At 31.8% G+C, this 19,684-nt stretch overlaps 2 protein-coding genes and 1 pseudogene across 2 annotated transcripts; all 3 read left to right on the top strand.

Annotated features, from left to right (window-relative positions):
* The first annotated feature begins 574 nt into the window (after nt 1–574).
* Nucleotides 575–2,773, top strand: LOC7464067 (WAT1-related protein At5g07050). Its single transcript, XM_002323184.4, has 7 exons — nt 575–905; nt 1,009–1,071; nt 1,182–1,298; nt 1,406–1,646; nt 1,738–1,896; nt 1,980–2,131; nt 2,233–2,773. The coding sequence occupies exons 1-7, from the start codon at nt 703–705 to the stop codon at nt 2,504–2,506; spliced, it is 1,209 nt and encodes a 402-aa protein (XP_002323220.2). The 5' UTR covers nt 575–702; the 3' UTR covers nt 2,507–2,773.
* A 10,710-nt stretch (nt 2,774–13,483) lies between these two features.
* LOC7464066 (L-type lectin-domain containing receptor kinase IX.2) lies at nt 13,484–14,383 on the top strand. The gene has a single exon (XM_002323183.3). The coding sequence runs from the start codon at nt 13,484–13,486 to the stop codon at nt 14,381–14,383; it is 900 nt and encodes a 299-aa protein (XP_002323219.1).
* Nucleotides 14,384–17,433: 3,050 nt separating this feature from the next.
* Nucleotides 17,434–18,900, top strand: LOC18106095 (70 kDa peptidyl-prolyl isomerase-like; annotated as a pseudogene).
* Nucleotides 18,901–19,684: the final 784 nt, after the last annotated feature.

The raw sequence follows: 19,684 nt of genomic DNA, 5'->3' as shown, positions 1-19,684 counted from the left end.
TGACTCTACAATAAGGTCTTTGCTAAAAATATGCTCAAGAGAAAAAAGATAAATTATTGGGTATTTTATCCGCTTTGAATAAGAGTTGCTGGAAATGAACAGCTAGCTAAGCATACACAATAGGCATTACCAATTAACTACTGTTCCAATGGATTGATGAAGATGAATGTTTCGCAATGCCGCGTAGATCGGCCGAGCATGTCGAACCCAACAAGCGTGGAGGGGCCACCACCCAACCACCATCGTATTACTTTTCCCCCTCCATTGGCATCAGCATGCACCAAACTAAACTCTGTTTTGTTTAGCTCTAAACTCGTTTACCACCAAGGAAAACCAATGGGGATCCCACTTATCATCAAGCCTTCCCATTTGCTGCCACGTGGAGCCCACATCAACAGGATGGTAGCTAATCAGAATATTCGACGAGATCCACCATAGGGCAAATGCAACTCACGTGTGAGAGTGTGAGATTCTCACAGGCTTGAGACTCTCTATTATATTACATCATCACACTCTCACTATTTTGGATAGAAGCCTTCACACCCCAAGTGCCTATATATAGTGGCCTTGCTAGCCATTTTTACTTAGGAAACACATACAAGCAACTAGAACTTGAACTCTGGTGCTCCTGATCTCTTTTTCCTCCTCTCCTTCTCTTCTTCTCATTAATTACCAAACCTTAAGTTAGGATCCAACTAAAAAATGGAGGGGAATGGTTATTCTGGAAGCTTTTTTCAAAGGAGCAAGCCTTACATAGCCATGATATCATTGCAATTTGGCTATGCTGGCATGAACATCATCACCAAGGTTTCTCTTAATCGAGGGATGAGTCATTATGTTCTAGTGGTGTATAGGCATGCCTTTGCTACTGCTGTTATTGCTCCTTTTGCCATTATTCTTGAGAGGTACACAAATATGGTAGCATGATTCAAGAGAGTGCTAGCTTTTATTAATCTTTATTGGTAGTGAGCTTTATTAATCTTTTCTGGTTTTCTTTATTGGGTTCAGGAAAGTAAGACCAAAGATTACATTTCCCATTTTCATGCAAATGTTTGTGCTGGGTCTTCTTGGGTTAGTATTTTCTCCTTGGCATGACATGGTTCTAAACTTTTGGAAGATATTGAAGCAAGGATGACAAGTAAATCTTAACTTCTTTCTTTTGTCTTTTCTTGGTCTAACAGGCCTGTGATTGATCAAAACTTTTACTATGCTGGGTTGAAATTCACTTCTCCTACCTTTTCATGTGCCATGAGTAACATGCTGCCTGCAATGACATTTGTCATGGCAGTTCTTTGCAGGTACTATAATCAACACTCTGATAACTCTGTATCTCTTCTCTGCGTTGCTTTATCATGAGTGACTAACTGATGTACTTGTTTGGTGGGCTTGTACCAAAAATATACAGGATGGAGATAGTGGACATAAAGAAAGTTAGATGCCAAGCAAAGGTGATTGGAACTATAGTAACTGTGGCTGGAGCCATGTTGATGACATTGTACAAAGGTAATGTCATCAATTTGATCTGGTCTGAGCATGTCCACACCCATTCATCTTCTGTTCCTGAAACTTCTAACAAGGATTGGATTAAGGGTTCCATTCTTCTTATCATTGCTACATTTGCTTGGGCTTCATTCTTCATTCTTCAGGTAAATAATAGAATGACTAGTATAACTTTAGTTGTGGATTTGAAAACAAGGAGTTCGAGCACTTGACTTTTTGCTACTACTTATTTTACAGACAGTGACACTTACGCGGTACTCAGCTCACCTTTCACTTACAACAATCGTGTGCTTTTTGGGCACTCTACAGTCCATAGCTGTCACCTTTGTGATGGAACACAAGCCTTCTGCTTGGACCATTGGCTGGGACATGAATCTTCTTGCTGCTGCCTATGCTGTGAGTCTCTCTCTACAAACTCAAAGGTTCAAATATGTATTAGCAATAGTAAAGGGACTAATAAGTGTAATTTTCATGTACAGGGAATTGTGTCATCAAGCATTTCATACTATGTTCAAGGACTTGTCATGCAAAAAACAGGGCCTGTCTTCGTTACTGCTTTCAGCCCTTTGATGATGATCATAGTTGCAATCATGGGCTCTTTCATTTTGGCTGAGAATATTTATGTTGGAGGGTAATTTCTTACGTCCTCCACAAAAAAAAAAAAAAAAATAGTCTGCCTTTTTTACGTTTGGATTTACCACACTGATTAATAATTTCTTTTTGGATTTACAGTGTTCTTGGTGCTATATTAATTGTAGCTGGACTCTATGCTGTTCTATGGGGCAAGCACAAGGAACAAAAAGAAAAAGAAGCTGAAATTATCCCGGAACCAATTAAAGAAAATGGAGAGAATGGTGACACAACAGGAATGATCCAGGACATTGAAGCTAACAATTGCACCGAGAAGCAAAGGAATCAAGCTAACAATGTTACTGTGCCGTCCGTGGCTATTACTGTTCCAACTTCACAGGCTCCCATGACAGCCAGGGAAGCACCAAGAGCATAATTAGCTTAGGAGAGAAATGATAAAGACAGAAATAATAGAGGGTTGGCCATGGAAGCTTGGAAGGGAAAGGAAAATAAGCTTCTTTTTTATTTTTTGTAATTCCAACCTTACTATTTTTACCCCTTTTTTGCCTTTGTTTTTTACTTTTTTGTTTTGTGGGAGATAAAATTATGGGACTCACAATCTTCCATATGTAACTGTGAGCTGATATTCTGTTGATGAAAAGCTAATGAGAGAATGCAGAATCTTCCTTTTTGGATTTTATAATTATCGTGTGTCCTGCCTAAACTCCAAATCGATTTAAAATTCCTGGAAATTTTGTTCCACATGTAATAGAATTGACGATGACGTCCGAGGCAGATTCCACTCACTAATGTGCATGTGGCTGACTTTTTTCTTGCAGTTTCCATCATGTCACTTCTTATGAATAGGGTGGGAATCTGACATGCCATTCAATGTTGAAGTATTCGTTCCTAACTATTCACTTTCACCATTGCATGATATTCGTTTCTTTGATCACTCTTGCTCCCACTGGCATTGACAAATCAAGTATATAGTGATGGAAGCACACATCTATCTTATTCCTTTGAAACTTCAATCTGTGTGTTGAGGATCATATATAGTTGATTACAGTAATCCTGTTGCTTATATGTACGTGGCATTGTTAATTTCTCTGCCTGCATTGATTTGGTGAAATCATATATTTGTATATGGTATGATTAAAATTAAGAAAAAAAAAATGTTTCAACAAAAGAGGGACTGCCAAGTTTACTAGCCTGACATGACAAAAATGGTTCAAGCACCTCCATAAAAGCCAGACATGTCTGCAGATTATATCCTTGGCCATAGGGAGCTAGTTTTTGTTTCCTAGGGAACAATTTCCAGCTCTGCTTTACGATTGTCTATTGGCCTCATTTACAAATTTTAGCTGCAATCAATCTCCATTGCAGCTGTAGTTCAAAAAAATCTCCTTCAACTGGTATATATGATGTGAAAATAATCATCCAAGCAAAAAATATTGAAATAGATTAATGAAAAGGCAGATAAAAATTCCAGGGAAAAAAATACTATAATATTTAAGCGATTATCATTGAACAAAAATGATAGTGATCATATCACCAAGAAAGAGAGGAAATCTTATATAGATTCCTTTTCATCCAAGTAACAGATAATACAACTATCGTTGAGCATCAGTTGCCAAATTAAAGTTTCCAGGATAATTAAGAAAAGTAATAGAATAAATTGTTTCCTCACACTTTTTGTATATATCTAATGAAAAATAGCCCAGATGGAAATGGTAGAAACGAATATTTTGTGCTGCTTAGCTCTTCAAAAATTAATTAAATGTCTTAAGATTTAAAAAAGGGCAAAGAACATAATTGCCCCTCATCTATCAAGTGATTCTCAAGTGGGCCTCCAAACAAAACAAATTCCCAATTGAACCCTCCTATATAACATCTCCCAATTAACCTCCATCAACATTTATGGGAGGAAAAATGTTAAGACAAAGGGTTAATTTAATAGGGTCATGTCCAATAAATGGGCCGGGGACCCAATTTGGAATTATTTTTTGTTTGGGGACTCAAATTGGGTTATCATTCTTGCACACCTTCATTATGATTGTCATTAATTCTTGTTAATTTAATCCGGGATATATATTTTTACTCGAAATTCATTTCTCTTCCAATGGATAACTCGGGAGAGAATATAATGTCGAAATTTTGCACAAAATGATCAGACACAAAGTGATGCAGACAATGACTTGATAGTTTGGAATCCAGTGAACATAGCATCAAAATATGTTTGCATTTTCGAACCAGACATGCCTGTACTACGTGCAAATGTTCTGATTCCTAGTTACTAGTTTCTATTTTGAGTACCATTTAGTGCTAAAGTTGTTGTGCTCTCACTTGTTAGGATAATATCACCACCTCTTCATATTCCACTTTGATCATATATATATATATATATATATTCGAATAAAAATCATCCATCACCTCTAACAATCTCGAGTTGTTGCCGTCCTAAGATTGATGTAATGCATACCAGGTTGATTCTCATATACTAGGCGAGCTCATGTACTCTAGGATTTGCTATAAACCTGTGGAATAATATTGAAAAGTTGCATTAATTTTGCATTATTTAATTGGAATCTCACATTGAGATTTTCATGTTTTTTTTTAACCAATGAGACAAAAACGGTACTTCATATTCAAAGGGAGTTTTAATTAGAAATTATAAAGAAAATTAAGATAAATTGAGATACCAAGGTCAAGTTTTTCCTATTTTTTAAAATCTCCAAAAGGGTTAAAAAGCCACTAATTGTCGTTGGTTTCTCCATTAGAAATTAAGCTGAGTGGAAGATTAGGTATCAATGGATGATCAAGGACAGAAAATCTTGAGCTTAATCTAGACTTTCTCCGTTAGAAATTAAGCTGAGTGGAAGATTAGGTATCAATGGATGATAAAGGACAGAAAGTTTTTGAGCTTAATCTAGACACTCCTTAGCAATATGGTTCATAGCCTTTCACAAGTAAATTCCGATAACATGCCAAAATCCACCAAGGAAAGAAAGAGATTAGTAGTAGTGTTGCAAGATTGAAATATTATAAGAACATCGGTCTCAATGCGTCCAAGTGGATGTATTATTGTGCTAGTTTTTTCTTTTCCTGTAAAAATTCTTAGTCATGATTTCACTTACAAATAGCCCGGAAGGTAGACTAATGACAAGAGAAAGTAAAATTCTTCTCCTTTTGGGCTATTTTTTTATAAGAAATCCGTGTTATATACGGTTTCATTCATATAACTAAATTCAAGATTTTGTCTAGACATTGATTTCATTTTGTCATGATTTATCGTCATTAAAGTAAAATCACATTACTTTCAGCAAACTGCTTTGTGATGTAACTCAACTAGTTAAATTTTATGATTATTTTTTTAGAAGTCACCAATTTAAGTCTCACAAACCTCAGGCTACTGGAAACTTATATGATCATTAACTTCAGGGCTCGTAAGATTAATCGAGATGCACATTAGACCAAACATCCATATTAATAAAAAAAAATTAAAATTATTTGGTTAGGACGTGTGTCAGTAACTAACGAAGTAATCATTGTCAAGCAAGGCTGCTTAATTCGACAGTAATTTATGATTATTTTTTAATTATTTATTTATTTTGATTGGTAACAGAAGCAATTATTTTCCAAATTGGATAATGACTACAGCTGTGATATATACCACTTGAAAATTGTTGTGTTGCATGGAAATCACTAGCACTGAAAATGATTATGCAACATCGATTCTCCACATATTTTTTGTTGCCTACATCTGCCCTTTTGTTTGGTTTCTAAGCACTCTTCGAAGTCCCTTTGTCCTCTAGCAAGGGGACACTCAACAAGGCCCAAAATCAATCTTATATTAAAATATCAATCCCCACTAAGTTTTATTGTATATTTTTCTTCAGTGCAATAATTCCCATATAATGGTTTCTGCCATCACCGAAGTGTAACTGAGATCTTGATCCCGAGATTAATTTATTTTGCAGACTCGCCACTAAATATTCAAGATTGAGAGAGGAGTACTTGAGCATCCAATATTAATATATTTATGCTCCAACTCATCTTGTCAATCACAAAATAATTAGGCATCCATCAAAAAGGAAAAAAAAAACAAGAAGAAGAAGATCTACTTAGGGATCCATGATAAAACATTTGTCATAAAATTGATTCAAGTTTTTTATTTAATCAATATTTTGAAGAATGACAGATAATATAAATAGAATTTATAAATTAAATTTTTTTGTTTTTAATTAAATTATTTTTGTAATCAATTTTATAACAAAGTTTTAATTTAATTTAAAATTATTTCTAAACCAAATATTATTTATAACTTTTTTCATGAGGCAAATTTTAAAAGAAAATTCATGTATAGGCCAATTCAATTATTTTCTATAGAAAGGAAAGGAAACTCGAAAGAACTTTTCCAATTCAATTCAAACCAAAGGGCTCGGCTTTTATGCTTGGCAAAAAATTTCTTTTACCTAATTCCTTTGGAAAATGTAAGCAATTGTGGATTTTCTATCAATATTTTGATATTTATAATTATAATTGATCATGAAAAAAAAATCAATATCTACGTCGATATATTTAGAAGGAAAACGGTCTAGGACAAAGTAAAAATCATACAAAAATAAAAAATAAAAGCCGGACTCGGTTGAGCCAGTTGACGAAAAGGAAGCCTAAATGAGATCAGAAGCTTTTAGCAGGCTTTAAGAGATTCAATTCGGCTCGGTCTAAAAAGGCTGGAAAGTATCTTGATATTTAGCCCATGCCAAGATCGAAATGGTAACGATTGTTCAATGGAGCTCGAGGACAAAAATCAGAATCCAATTTCCAAAGACTTGTCCTTGAAGTCTTCTTTGGAAAATGAAGCCCAAAACTAAAATTCGGGATTGCCTCAAAGAAAAATCAGAATCCGAGTATTAACTGTAATTATAGAATGGTGAAGGAAGTTAAAGAAAGAAGATTAAAGATGTTTAGAAGTTACTGCTAGGATTAACTTGGAAAAAAGAATATCAATTACATAAGAAGATAAAAAAATATAACAATTTAAAAAATCAAAATCAAAACTGAAATATAAAATAAATTTTATTTATGATTGAAAAGAAAAAATAATTAAAAAACGAACCAAAAAAAATCAGATCAAAATTGAAATGAAAAATAAAAAAATTATTGAAGGGTGAAATTAAAAAGAAAATTTTATTTAACAAAAGGCTTCCAAAAAATCAAAAGAATGAGGATCAAATAAAAAAAATTATTTGGTAAATTGGGATTGGAGGATGAAATTGAAAACAAATAAAATTTCTATAAATATCCAAGAACAAAAATTAAAAATCAAAATAATAAAAAATAAAATTAAAATACTAACAACAAAGTTATTTTAATTTTATAACATTAGTGTAGGAGATTTAAAATTTTATCAATATTTTATTGTTTTTAAATTTTTTATACAATAATTTTAAATTATATATACCGAACCCAATATCTTTAAACCTTTTTATTATTGAAAAAACCATCATCTCTTTTATTTTTGTTAAAAAGCTCCTACAATCATGTAATCTAATAAATATTAAATATTGAATCAAACCACCTTAGGCCTTGTTTGTTTCAAGGAAAATGAATTCATGGAATTCATTTTCCTTACTTTTTCATGTTTGGCAACATTACAGAAAAGTAGTCAATGGAAACTTAATTCCAGTCAACAAAAAAACACCGTTTTATCAAAGGAAAATGTTTTCCTCCTGAAAAAGAAAGGAAAACACTTTCTTTTTTTTCAATACACCTATTTTCACAAATCACGATCTCTCTCTGCTCGTTCTCTCCCTGCTCGTTCGTGCTCTCTGTTTTTCTTTGTCTGTTCGGAGGGGAAAGGGGGAAGGTGGTGCAACCGGAGACGAGGCTAACACTCGTGCGTTGGCTGGCCAATGCTGCTCTCTGTTTCTGTCTCGTTTGCTTCTCCAGTCGTCCCCTGGTTTTCTCTGTGTTCTCCCTTGGCTTCTATCTCTGGTTTTCTTATGATTTTTCTCCAGTTCCCGTCGCTGTGTTTTTTCTCTGTTCTTCCCCCCTTTGCCTCTGTTCTGCTCTGCCTTTTATAGAGCCAGAGAGGTTGCCCCTCTAACCAGTCCCTGTTACAGTCCTGCATTTACAGGACTGTTAATCAATCCACGAGCGGGATCGTGGGCAAAAGAAGTGGTCCATGATCGGATCGAATTGCTGTCGTTTTCCCTGTTGAATAGGCTTTCTCCGCGTGAAATGGAAGGGATAATGAACAGCTCTTCAAAACGGCGTCATTTGTGTCCTTGGGAATGACTATTTTTCACTTTGGTCCCTGAACTTCTGACATTTATCAATTAGGTCCCTGATTCCATTAATTAAATAATTTCAAGTTCAATTAAGTCCCCAAACTTCTAAATTAATTCATTAATTCATTAATAAATTATTTTTCAGTTCATTTTTCATAACATAACCAAACACTGGAAATTGTTTTCCGGTTCATTTTCCATAATACTACCAAATATCGGAAAATATTTTTTTGGAATTCACTTTCTAGAAATTTATTTTTTTAAAAAAAATAACTTTTCTGCAAACAAAAGATTTAAATAATACAATTAAAAAAAGTAAATCCGTGCATACAAAGTCCATGTTTTCCAGCAAATTGTCAGACAAGAACTGACTCAAAGATAACATCAATTGAAATCCTCGTCACAAGAAAAACTGGTTGTGGTGGGATGGAACCAGACTTTTCTCTAGAAAGGAAAGGAAACTCGAAAAGAACTTTTCCAATTCAATTCAAACCAAAGGGCTTGGCTTTTATGCTTGGCAAAAATCTTCTTTTTCCTAATTCCTTTGGAAAATGTAAGCAACTGTGGATTTTCTATCATTATTTTGATATTTATAATTATAATTGATCATGAAAAAAAAAATCAATATCTAGGACAAAGTAAAAATCACACAAAAATTTTAAAAAATAAAAGTCAGGACCAGGTTTATCAATCAAATCACACAGGCTGGAATCTTCAGCAACCCACCCAAAATATCTTGATATGTAGCCCATGCCATGATCGAAATGGTATCGATTGTCCTGGTTTATCAATAGAACTCGAGGAAAAAAAATCAGAATCCGAATTCCAAAGACTTGTCCTTGAAATCTTCTTTGGAAAAAGAAGCCCAAAACTAAAATTCGGGATTGCCGAAAAGAAAAATCAGAATCCGAGTATTAACTATCATTAGAATTGTGAAGGAAGTTAAAGAAAGAAGATTAAAGATGCTTCGAAGTTACTGCTATGAATAACTTGGAAAAAAAAATATCAATTACATGAGAAGATAAAAAAAAAATTAACAATTTAAAAAATATAAATATAAATAAAAATATAAAATAAATTTTATTTATGATTGAAAGGAAAAAATAATTAAAAAAAACCAAAAAAACAATCAAAAGAATAAAGATCAAAATTGAAATGAAAAATAAAAAAATTATTAAAGGGTGAAATTGAAAAGAAAAAATTATTTAACAAAAGGCTCCAAAAAAAATCAAAAGAATAAGAACCAAACTAAAACAAGATAATATTTGGCAAATTGGGATTGGAGGATGAAATTAAAAACAAATAAAATTTTTATAAATATCCAAGAACAAAAATTAAAAATCAGAATAATGAAAAATAAAGTTGAAATACTAACAACAAAGAGAGTCAAGCTATAATTTTCAGAGGAAAAAGAGAAAATAAAAATAAAAAAAATAAAAAAAGATCCACTTGCGACAAACTGGATCGCCGCCGCCTATATACATTACACATACAATTAGTATATACATTACACATACAATTAGTAAAAGGATGCGGGGAAACACATTTTTTAAGGTTTCAAACTACTTGGTGAAAATGTATTTTTTAACACTGGTCATTTTACCGTTCATTTAAAATGAGAAAAGACTTATTTGTGCCTAATCAATTTAATAATAACTAATCAATTTAGTAATAACTAATGGATCATGAAAAAAGATCTAAATACCTCTAATAGTTAGAGCAATGATTTTTTTATGATGAGAAGAGAAAAATCATCATTTTATTGCTCCAATGAGCAATTTTCATGAGTCTATATCTACGGTGTTTTTACAAGTATTATTAGCTCTTGTTAATATAAAAATAATGTACAAAGTCTAATAAATATTAAATATTAAATCCAACCACCTTAGATTGAATACACTTTAAAAAAAGAAGTAAAGAGTGTTTATCAACGGTATCTAATGTGTATTAAGATATGAATCTAATGGTTTTCTCTTCACTATTTTAATTGTTCAAGCTTCAGATTAATTCTATGTCATTTCAATCAAAGGCCATGGATACAAGTCAAGGGAATGTATGGTGAGGAGAAGTTGGTGGTTGAGTATGAACTAGGTCAATTGGCTGTATAAATTTCATCATCTTTGCCCAAACAATGTTAAATATCTACACCTTGATGTAAAGTAATGGCGCTGATCGCACCCTTGAGAGCCCCACACGGAGTGGCTGAATTTATTTCAAAGTCCATGGTCTCCACCTTTGTTCTTGACCATAAATTGATTTTTCATTTGATTTGATGATCGAGCTAGTAGGCTTATTAATTTTATATATTTTTCTTTTATGATTAATTGAAATAATACTTTATGATTAATTGAAATGAGTAAAAAATAAATAAAAATACTAAAACAACTCAAATCTTTCATTTAAAATAAACAAAACCCTTTCTATCAATACAACTTTATTTTCTTCACCCACCAAGTCTTGAGAGGCTCTCCCTTGTCAATTTTGTTTTTAATTAAATTGAAAAATATGGTATCTTAAATTTTAATTAGATCTTGCCATGTGTTTTGACTATCTCGAGAAGTCACCATATGAATATTAAGTAAATTCAATTATTTTAATTAATATTCTACCTAAAACTTTATTTTATAATACAACTTATTGAGTGTTTTAATAAAATTAATTTATTGACTTAGTCTTTTTCTCTGTTACGCGGTTGTTCATTCCGAGTTTTATTTTATCTTCCTTCTTTAACAAGAAATGTTAAGAAAAAAACCGAGTAAGGCAAGTGAAAAAAAAAAAAACCAACCATAAATTAAATAAATAAAACACGAGAGGGGACCGAAGTTTACACATAATAACGCTTACAAAAGGATTTTTTTTATTTAAGATTGTATTTTTAATATTTTTAAATTATTTTAATATATTATATCAAAAATAAATTTTAAAAATTAAAAAAATAATTTAAATAATTTTTTTTAAAAATCACAATCACAACGACCATCAATCAAAATTTACTCAAATCACTTGACATGTAATTATAATTGCAACTCTGATTGAAAAGAATAGTAAGTGATGTTCTTGAGGTGGTGAAGCCGTCATGTCATACACTTTTGAAATTACTATTATTATTTTATGCACCGACCAGGATAATATTTAGCATTCTTTTCTCATATATTAGTATTTACACCCTCGATAAATAGGGTTGGAGGTGATGTTATTTGATCCAGGAAAAGATGAATATACTTCAGAATTGACAAAAACAACTCTTTTAATTCAATAGAAAATACCACTTCAAAAAAAAAATTAATGTTCTCAATAGTTTTGATTTCCCAAGTTCAAATTCCTATAACACCATATTTTCTTTATATTATATTGGTGTAAATCTATATTTTTATCAATTTATATTAAAATTATATACGTGTAAGCACATTTAGATCCTATTTGTTTTTATAAAAACTGATTTTCTAGAAATCACTTTTCAAACAAAAAATAAATTAGCTTGATTTTTAAGAAAGTATTTTTTTTATTGAGGAAAATATTTTTAGAAGTTGTAAAAAATTTAAAAATATCTTATTTTTAGTTGATTATATTAAAGTTAATCATTAATCTTTTTATTGCTATATATTTTGTTTTGAATTTTTTATTTTTCAATTTTTTCCCTTAGAATTTGATTTTTATATCAATTTTGTTATTCATTATTTTAATTGTTTTTTTTTTCTCTTATTATTTTTTTAATTGAAATTGTGCATCTATCATGTTTGATCTCTAATTTTTTATTGCTATTTATTTTAAAAATATTGTGATATATTATCAATAATTTTTATAAAAAAAAATCCCATTAAAACCAAGTAATAATAGTAAATCACAATCTACAAGTAGCTTTCAAGAATTTTAAAATGGAAGAAAACTTTGTAAAAAGCTCTCTTGACTGGTCTTTAGTGAATTACTCGGTAAAGGAGTCAACAACGACTTCCCCGACGAGTCATATGTCATGAAAGCATCATCCCAACAACCATCCGATCGAACTCTTGCCGATCATATGGCCCGTTCTCATTGGCCTGCGTGCGTTTGAGAACCATGCCTTGAGCAAAAAGTAAATGACTTTTGAAATTTGTTTTCCTTGATTTACAAGCAGAACCAAGATGAGAGTTTTTCTCGAGTGGGAAGAGGATTAATTACAGTATATTCGGAAAGATTCCCATGGTACGATATCATGATTAATGTCCTTTGTCACAAAAGTCATCAAGAAATTGAAATTATAATGTGATTCTGAAATTATAACCTTCTCTTCTTCTTCTTTTTCTCTCGAAACATCCTTCCATGTGTTCTGAAAAATAATTAATTTTATACATCAAATATATTGTTTAACAATTTTAATTACTCCATCCATATAGAGTAGTGCATATATGGAATTCAAGAAATTGGTGCAAGGGAAGCACAATAAAAATAACAAGAAGCATTAAAAATATAGATTTTGACCGGATTAGAACATAAAGAAAGAACTCTAGAGCGTAGTTTTATTTCTGAAACAAAATTCGACAAGTTCCTTCTCTTTAGGAGTTTACATCCCTTTTAAATAGATCACAAAACAAACCATTGTGATGTAAGAAAAATTAGAATTCGAAAATAAATTAAAAGGAAGGATAACTGAAAATCCAAAAATAACATAAAATTTTGAAAATAACCAAGAATAAAAAAAAGTGACTCAAATAGCATCTTTGAGGGTGGGCATCGATCTGGAACTCGACTAGTTATAGCAAGCTAAATCTCTTATAGAACTAAGCTTATAGAATTATTTAAAAAAATCAAGTTCAATTCAACAATCACATGGTCACATAGAAAGTAATAATCTTTTATTGTCACTGTAATGGTTTCTTCCTCCTGTAGTCAAAGATTCTCAATGCAGCTCCAAAACTACAAAAAAAAAAAAAAAAAAAACATATTGCATCAACTCATTGTGAAGTGGGGCAAAGGCGTGGCTAAAAAGTTTAAATTAATTTTACGCGTTAGCCTCTCCTTATAAAGCTAATCAACGAGAGGCAAATTGTAAACACTCATTGTCATTCATCTATTTCACGACAAACTCTCTCTTCTAGCCATATTCCTTTCGAGATCAAGCCCCTCTCTATAATTTCTACATGGATGGAAATTGCACTAACCCTCGAAAGTTTTCGTACCAAACATTGGCTTGTGCCACTAATCATTTCTCAGAGAAAGACAAACTTGGGGAAGGAGCAACTGGTTCAGTTTTTAAGGGATTCTTAAGGGAGTTGAGCTGCTCTGTGGCGGTGAAGAGGATACTATTTGGTTCTAAATATGGCATGGAGTCATACCTGCCAGAAGTGAAGGTCTTAACTAAACTGAAGCATGAAAATTTGGTCAATCTCGTTGGCTGGAGCTGCAACATGAAAGAACTTCTCATTGTTTACGAATTTGTTGCAAACAAGACCTTGGAATATCATCTTTTCAAGGAAACAGTCTTCTTGACATGGGGTCACAGAAAGACCATCGCTTGGGGCTTGGCTTCAGCATTGCTTTACTTACACGAAGAACGTGAGCAATCTGTTCTACATTGTGATATCAAATTAGACAATATCTTGCTGGATTCAAATTTCAGTCCCAAACTCTGTGATTTTGGCCTGGCAAGACCTGTGGAACATGAGCAAGAATCAGGTTATCCTACTGTTTTGACTGGGGCGCCAGGGTACCTGGCACCTGAGTGTAAGAAAAGTGGGAAGGCTTCGAAGGAATCGGATATTTACAGCTTTGGCGTGGTGGTTTTGCAAATGGCTTGTGGAAAGCCAGCTGTGGAACAATTTCAAGAAAACGGTACGAAATTTGAGCTCAAGCTGGTGGATTGGGTCTTGGAGAAAATTGAAGGAGGAGAAAATGTTTCTGCTGTTGCTGATCCACGTTTAGGCCTAAGTTATGATGAGAAGGAGATGGAACAATTGATTGTTGTTGGGCTTTCTTGTGCTAATCCAAACCCATATGATCGCCCTTCAATTTGGGAGGTCATCAATATGTTAAAATGCTGAAGATCAATTGCCCCTATCACCAACAGTGATGCCGGTCCTGCTGCTAGATTTTGATGATTTTAGTGATTTTTCTCTTTGTTTTTTAATAGAATAAAATTCTTATGCTTAAATAAAGCTTTGGATCAATGCAATGCGTCATGTGAATTGAAAAATATCTAAGGTAGTTTTAATTATTAATGAGATCTGTTCTCTATTTCCCCTTATTTAGTTCAAATATTGTATTGACATGCAAGAAAAATATTTTCTTAAATGCATCAGATCAATAAGAAAAATACATTTTTAAAATTATTCATAAGAAAGTTTTAATATCAATAAAAATACTAAATAAACAGAAAATATTCTTTTTATTAAAAAAAATCATATAAAAATGGGTTAAAAAATTCATATGACGATAATTATAGTTATTAAACATGCAATGAGGTAGACTCGATATAAATATCACTTTATACAAGACTTGGTTTATGGATTAGATATATTAATTCGGGTTAATTTAAATTAATTTTTTTAAAAAATCAAAATAATATTGTTTTAATTTTAAAAAAAATTACGAGTTTTGACCATATCATAGATTAACCTGAGTGTTTTACACACTATATCAACTTTCAAGTTATTTTAAAAAATTCAATCTAAGTAAAGTTTCAAATTTTAATTAATTTGTTAAGTTCATCGAGTTTATGGGCAAATTTCATAGATCTTTAAAGTGCATTATACAAAAAAAAAAAAAGTTAGGCAATTCCGTGGAATCTCTCTAGCGAGAGACTCTAAGGCCATGATCCCATTCTATTTCTCTTTCATGAACAACAAATAAATATCAACGAATCTACCAGGAAAACGAGTAAAATTTTCATAAGGCCTTAATTTTATAGAGAAAAAAAAAAGGAGGAAAATTAGCAATATTATAAATAAAATTAAAAGACATAGTATTTCAATATGGATTGTGCATAATATAATTCATAGTAAAATGAATGATATCTCCCTTAAAAAATCAAATAGTTAAACAAACACTCAGGAGTAATTTTATATTTTAATATGTTTATTATATAATATAATTCTTCATATATCCTTAAAAAAAGAAAAACAAAGCTAATGTTGGAGGGGGTTTTTTGAAACTTCACATTTTTTTGTATAGTTTAATTACCTCATAGCTCTTGGGGTCAACTTTTTTTTTTTTCTAAGATAAAGGAGTATTTTTGGTTTGTTGACCTCAGTTTTATTGCAATTATCATGTGGGGTCAAATATATTATGGTCTTTTTATAGATAAATAAATAAAAAAACATGATTGGCACGTGTTTTGCAAGTGGTCTCCCAGCTGTTTGTCACCTTCAAGGACAACATCTAAATTGGTGCGTCACCCTTTACATTATAGACTAGTGCGTGCCAGCCATGAGGGCACATCAAAGCTCTGACAATAATTTTTTTCATTCCCCTCTTTTCTTCTCCTTCCACCTCAAAAGGTGTGTTGACCTTGTAAAATTACAAAATGGACCTCAATCTTTTAATTGTATTGAATTTGATTTAGTTGTTTTTCAATTTCATTCTTTGGCATTTGATTTTTTATGTTTTTTTTTTTTATCAAATTTGATCCTTATTCTATGGATTCCTATTTATTTTACTTTTAATCTTTTTTTATTGGATTTTATTTTTTGATTTCATCTTTAATTTTTTTATTATAATTTCTTTTTTTTTTAATTTGATCCTCATTCTTGTGATTGCAACTTCTTTTATTTTGAGTTCTCTTCTTAATTGATTTTTGTTTTGGTAATTTCATCCTTCATTTTTTAATTTCATTAAATTTTCATATCATATTTAGTATTTATTTTTTTATCATACTTTTAAAATCTGACCTGGGAGTCGACTCTCATCATGTCTCGAGTCACAGGTTAGGTCAAATGATTAGGGTTATCGGGGTCAATTTGATTTTTTTTATTGTGCAGGAAGTAAAAATGACATTATTTTGATAAAAAAATAATTGTAAAACAAATCAACATGTGTTGACATGATTTTTCCCTGGCTAATCACTTAAATTTTTATTCAACTGAAAAAAATGGTATTATTTTGATTAAAAAAACAACAGAGAAAAAAAAATTCAATTATGGTCCTTTTTTTTTTTATTGGTCTTTCTTTGTTTTAGATTTTTTTTTAGATTTTTTTTTTAATTTCATCCATTTCCATTTAATTTTGTTTTGTTTATATATTAAATATGTTATTCATTCTCTTAATTTTTGTTTTTTTATTCTTTTTTTTGGTTGTTTTTTTGTAATTTTTTCTCTCAATATTTTATTTTATTTCATTTTTTTTCTAGGTTTAGTCCTCATTTTTCTTAATTGCTTTTTTTTTAATCCTTTTCTTAATTTTTTTTTTCTTTTAATTTTTCCCCATGACATTTTATTTCATTTGTTTTTTTAATGTAATATTGGTTCTCATTCTTTTAATTTCTATTTTTTTTTTATTTTTTTTATTTTTTGTTTCGATTAAGTCCTCATTATTTTATTTCATTAGTTTTTATATCAGGTTTGATCCTTATTATTTTAATTACTATTTATTTTCTTTAAAAAATTTTAATGGTTAAGAAATTTGTTCAAAATTTGTTTTGGTATTTTGTATGGTCATCTCGGTCTCATAGCTAGAGTTGTTGGTTTAAAAAATTAGATTGATTTAACTTCAATTTTTTTTTAATTTGTTTTATTTCATCCTTTGAATTTAAGCTATTAGACCTTTAACCTTATTTTCCTTTTCCTTTCTTTGGGGTTACTTTTAATCATTGATTAGTCAAGCTAACATGAATTCATCCAAATTAATACCGTTTGAATATATTTTTTAGGTTAGAAAAAAATTGACGTGGTCAATCAAAAACAAAATCTAGTTAAAAACTAATAAAAGTCAATATAATAGACCCAATATGGGCCAATTATCAAAATTTTCAACAGGCCTTAAATTTTAGACTCAGTTCAGATTGATTTAAACAGGCTAAAAACTTGAACAAACCATTTGAATGGGTCCATCTAGCCCAGACCAAGTGGATTTGGTGTCAAATGCCATCTCCGTGGCTCAATCAAACACTTCCTTGTCCTAACAGTAAAATATCAACCGTAGGCAATAAAAGGAGGGAAACCAGCAACGGCTTATCTTCAACTCCTACACACAAGAACATACTCTCTCTATCTATCCATAACTCTATGTTGAAATGGAACACTTGTCGTTGAATCCATCTTTGCAAAATGAAATCGAAAACGAAAATTTGGGACTGCCTGAGAAAGATGCCGGAAGCCAAGGCCTAAGGAGAAAAGGTTTGTCAAGAAGGGAATTTCATGGCAGACTACTCCATTTCCTGGAGATGAAGTGGAAGGTACTAAAAAGAGAGAAATTATTGTCTATTTTTTTGGTTTCCAAGTAAAGGGTCAGTTTGTTTCAATGTTTGTCACTTGATGATGTAGCTTTAGATCACTTAAAGAACTATGGTTTTAGAGTTTCAACAAGAAGGCTTACATGAGATTTTCTGGTGTTGAAAACTTCTTGTTTCAGTTCATTTCAGTGGACATATTGAAGGTGGGGCGGGGCATATCTTGATTCAAGTCGTGATAAAGGGGTTCCTTTCAAGTTCAAATTAGGCCAAGGCAAGAAATGAGCTCTCCATAGTAATGGTGATATATCTGTATTGTTAGCTATTTGTACAAGAAGTCTTTGTTTGATATTTGGGTTTTAGGTGAGGTTATAAGAGGATAGGATGAGGGAGTTGCCACTATGAAGAATGGTGAGAGAGCAAGTTTTACGATACCGCCAAACTTGGCCTATGGGGAGGCTGGTTCTCCACTACTGATTCCTCCCAATGCAACTCTTTTTTTTTTTATGTTGAGATCCTGTCATGGAGTAGCATCTGGGATTTAACAGGTGATGGAGGAATATTGAAGAAGATAATAAAGGAGGGTGAAGGATATTGGGCTACACCAAGAGATATTGGAGATTAAGTTTTAGGTAAGCTTCTGCTCTCTTGTAATCATTGTCCATGGCTCTTTTTTTGAGATGTAATGAGTGGATTATCTACAAGATAGTAATGCCTTTCCATCACTGTAGAAAAGTATGAGGCAAAGCTTGAGAATTGAATCCTTGTCTCCAAATCTGAGGAAGGTGTGGAGTTTCATATAGGAGATGGTAAGTGTGTTATGTTAATAACATTTTCTCAAGTAATGTCGTAGAAATTTGAGGGTTTCATCTCTGGTGAGAATAATTCTTCTATATTGATCTGGGTTTAGGTTATCTATGTCCTGCATTGAGCAAAGCAGTGAAAACAATGAGAAAGGGTGAGAAGGCAGAGCTAGCATATTTTTCAAATAAGTATATCTGTGGTCCTTACCATTATAGAACAAGTGAACAGCGGTTTAGACAGAGCCATTATGACTATGAAGAAAGGAGAACATGCCGCAGTGACCGTGGATACCGAATACCTCCGTGGCGGTGACGATGCTTCCTGCAAATTCCTTGCTTCATTATGAAGTTGAGCTGATCGATTTTATCGAAGGTTATTTTTCAAATTGCTCCTGTTTGTATCTGTGAATTATCAGTCAGACCAGATAAATGTATTGAAATTTCAATTTCCTGACACACACAGTGCATTCAATTTTCACAACTCTGAGTTTTGAACAGAAATAACCGTTCTGGAAAATTAGAAGCAAGTGAAAGGAAGAAGCTCGACGGAAATGTGCTATTCAAGGCAGGAAAATTCTGGCAAGCCTCTAAGAAATATGAGAAGGCAAGTTTGAATGCAATGAAATTGAAGAAAATCAATCATCATTCATGAATTAATTTATTATCATTTTTCACAGTAGTTGATCTGCAGAATTTGCTAACTGCAAATTTCAGGCTGCAAAATCTATAGAGCTCAACCACTCTTTCACTGACGAAGAAATGTGGCTAGCAAAAAGCTCGAGGTTATCATGTTATCTGAACGATGCAGCTTGTAAGCTTAAATTAGGAGAGTACCTTGAAGCTTCAATAAGCTAAACACTTCCTTTCAGCTATATTTTTTTTCCTCCATAATATCATCCACATTATGTTATAAAATGACAGGTGAATGCCAAAGGTCTATTCAGAAGATCACAAGCATACTTGAAAACATCTGAATTAGAGAAAGCTGAAGCAGAAGCAGATATAAAGAAAGCTCTAGCCATTGATCCTAATAATCGGTATGTGTAAAATTAAGTCGTTACATGTTCTTTTCTTAAAACAAATTTAAGGTGGCCAAGACATGACTCAGACTTAAACTTCTCACTTTGTCTCTGAGGATAAACCCAACCCATAGTTAT

Source organism: Populus trichocarpa, chromosome 16 (assembly GCF_000002775.5).
Source record: "Populus trichocarpa isolate Nisqually-1 chromosome 16, P.trichocarpa_v4.1, whole genome shotgun sequence".
In the NCBI taxonomy this organism is placed as follows: Eukaryota; Viridiplantae; Streptophyta; class Magnoliopsida; order Malpighiales; family Salicaceae; genus Populus; species Populus trichocarpa.
The sequence above is the reverse complement of the archived record's forward strand: the minus strand, read 5'-3'. Positions and strand labels throughout refer to the sequence as shown.

What these genes read in the sequence shown, in the direction of transcription:
- LOC7464066 (XM_002323183.3), top strand. Translation starts at nt 13,484, where the DNA reads ATGGATGGAAATTGCACTAACCCTCGAAAGTTTTCGTACCAAACATTG.
- LOC7464067 (XM_002323184.4), top strand. Translation starts at nt 703, where the DNA reads ATGGAGGGGAATGGTTATTCTGGAAGCTTTTTTCAAAGGAGCAAGCCT. An exon ending in TTTGCCATTATTCTTGAGAG is followed by an intron (nt 906 to 1,008) that starts GTACACAAATAT and finishes TATTGGGTTCAG; the next exon opens with GAAAGTAAGACCAAAGATTA. An exon ending in TTCTTGCTGCTGCCTATGCT is followed by an intron (nt 1,897 to 1,979) that starts GTGAGTCTCTCT and finishes TTTCATGTACAG; the next exon opens with GGAATTGTGTCATCAAGCAT.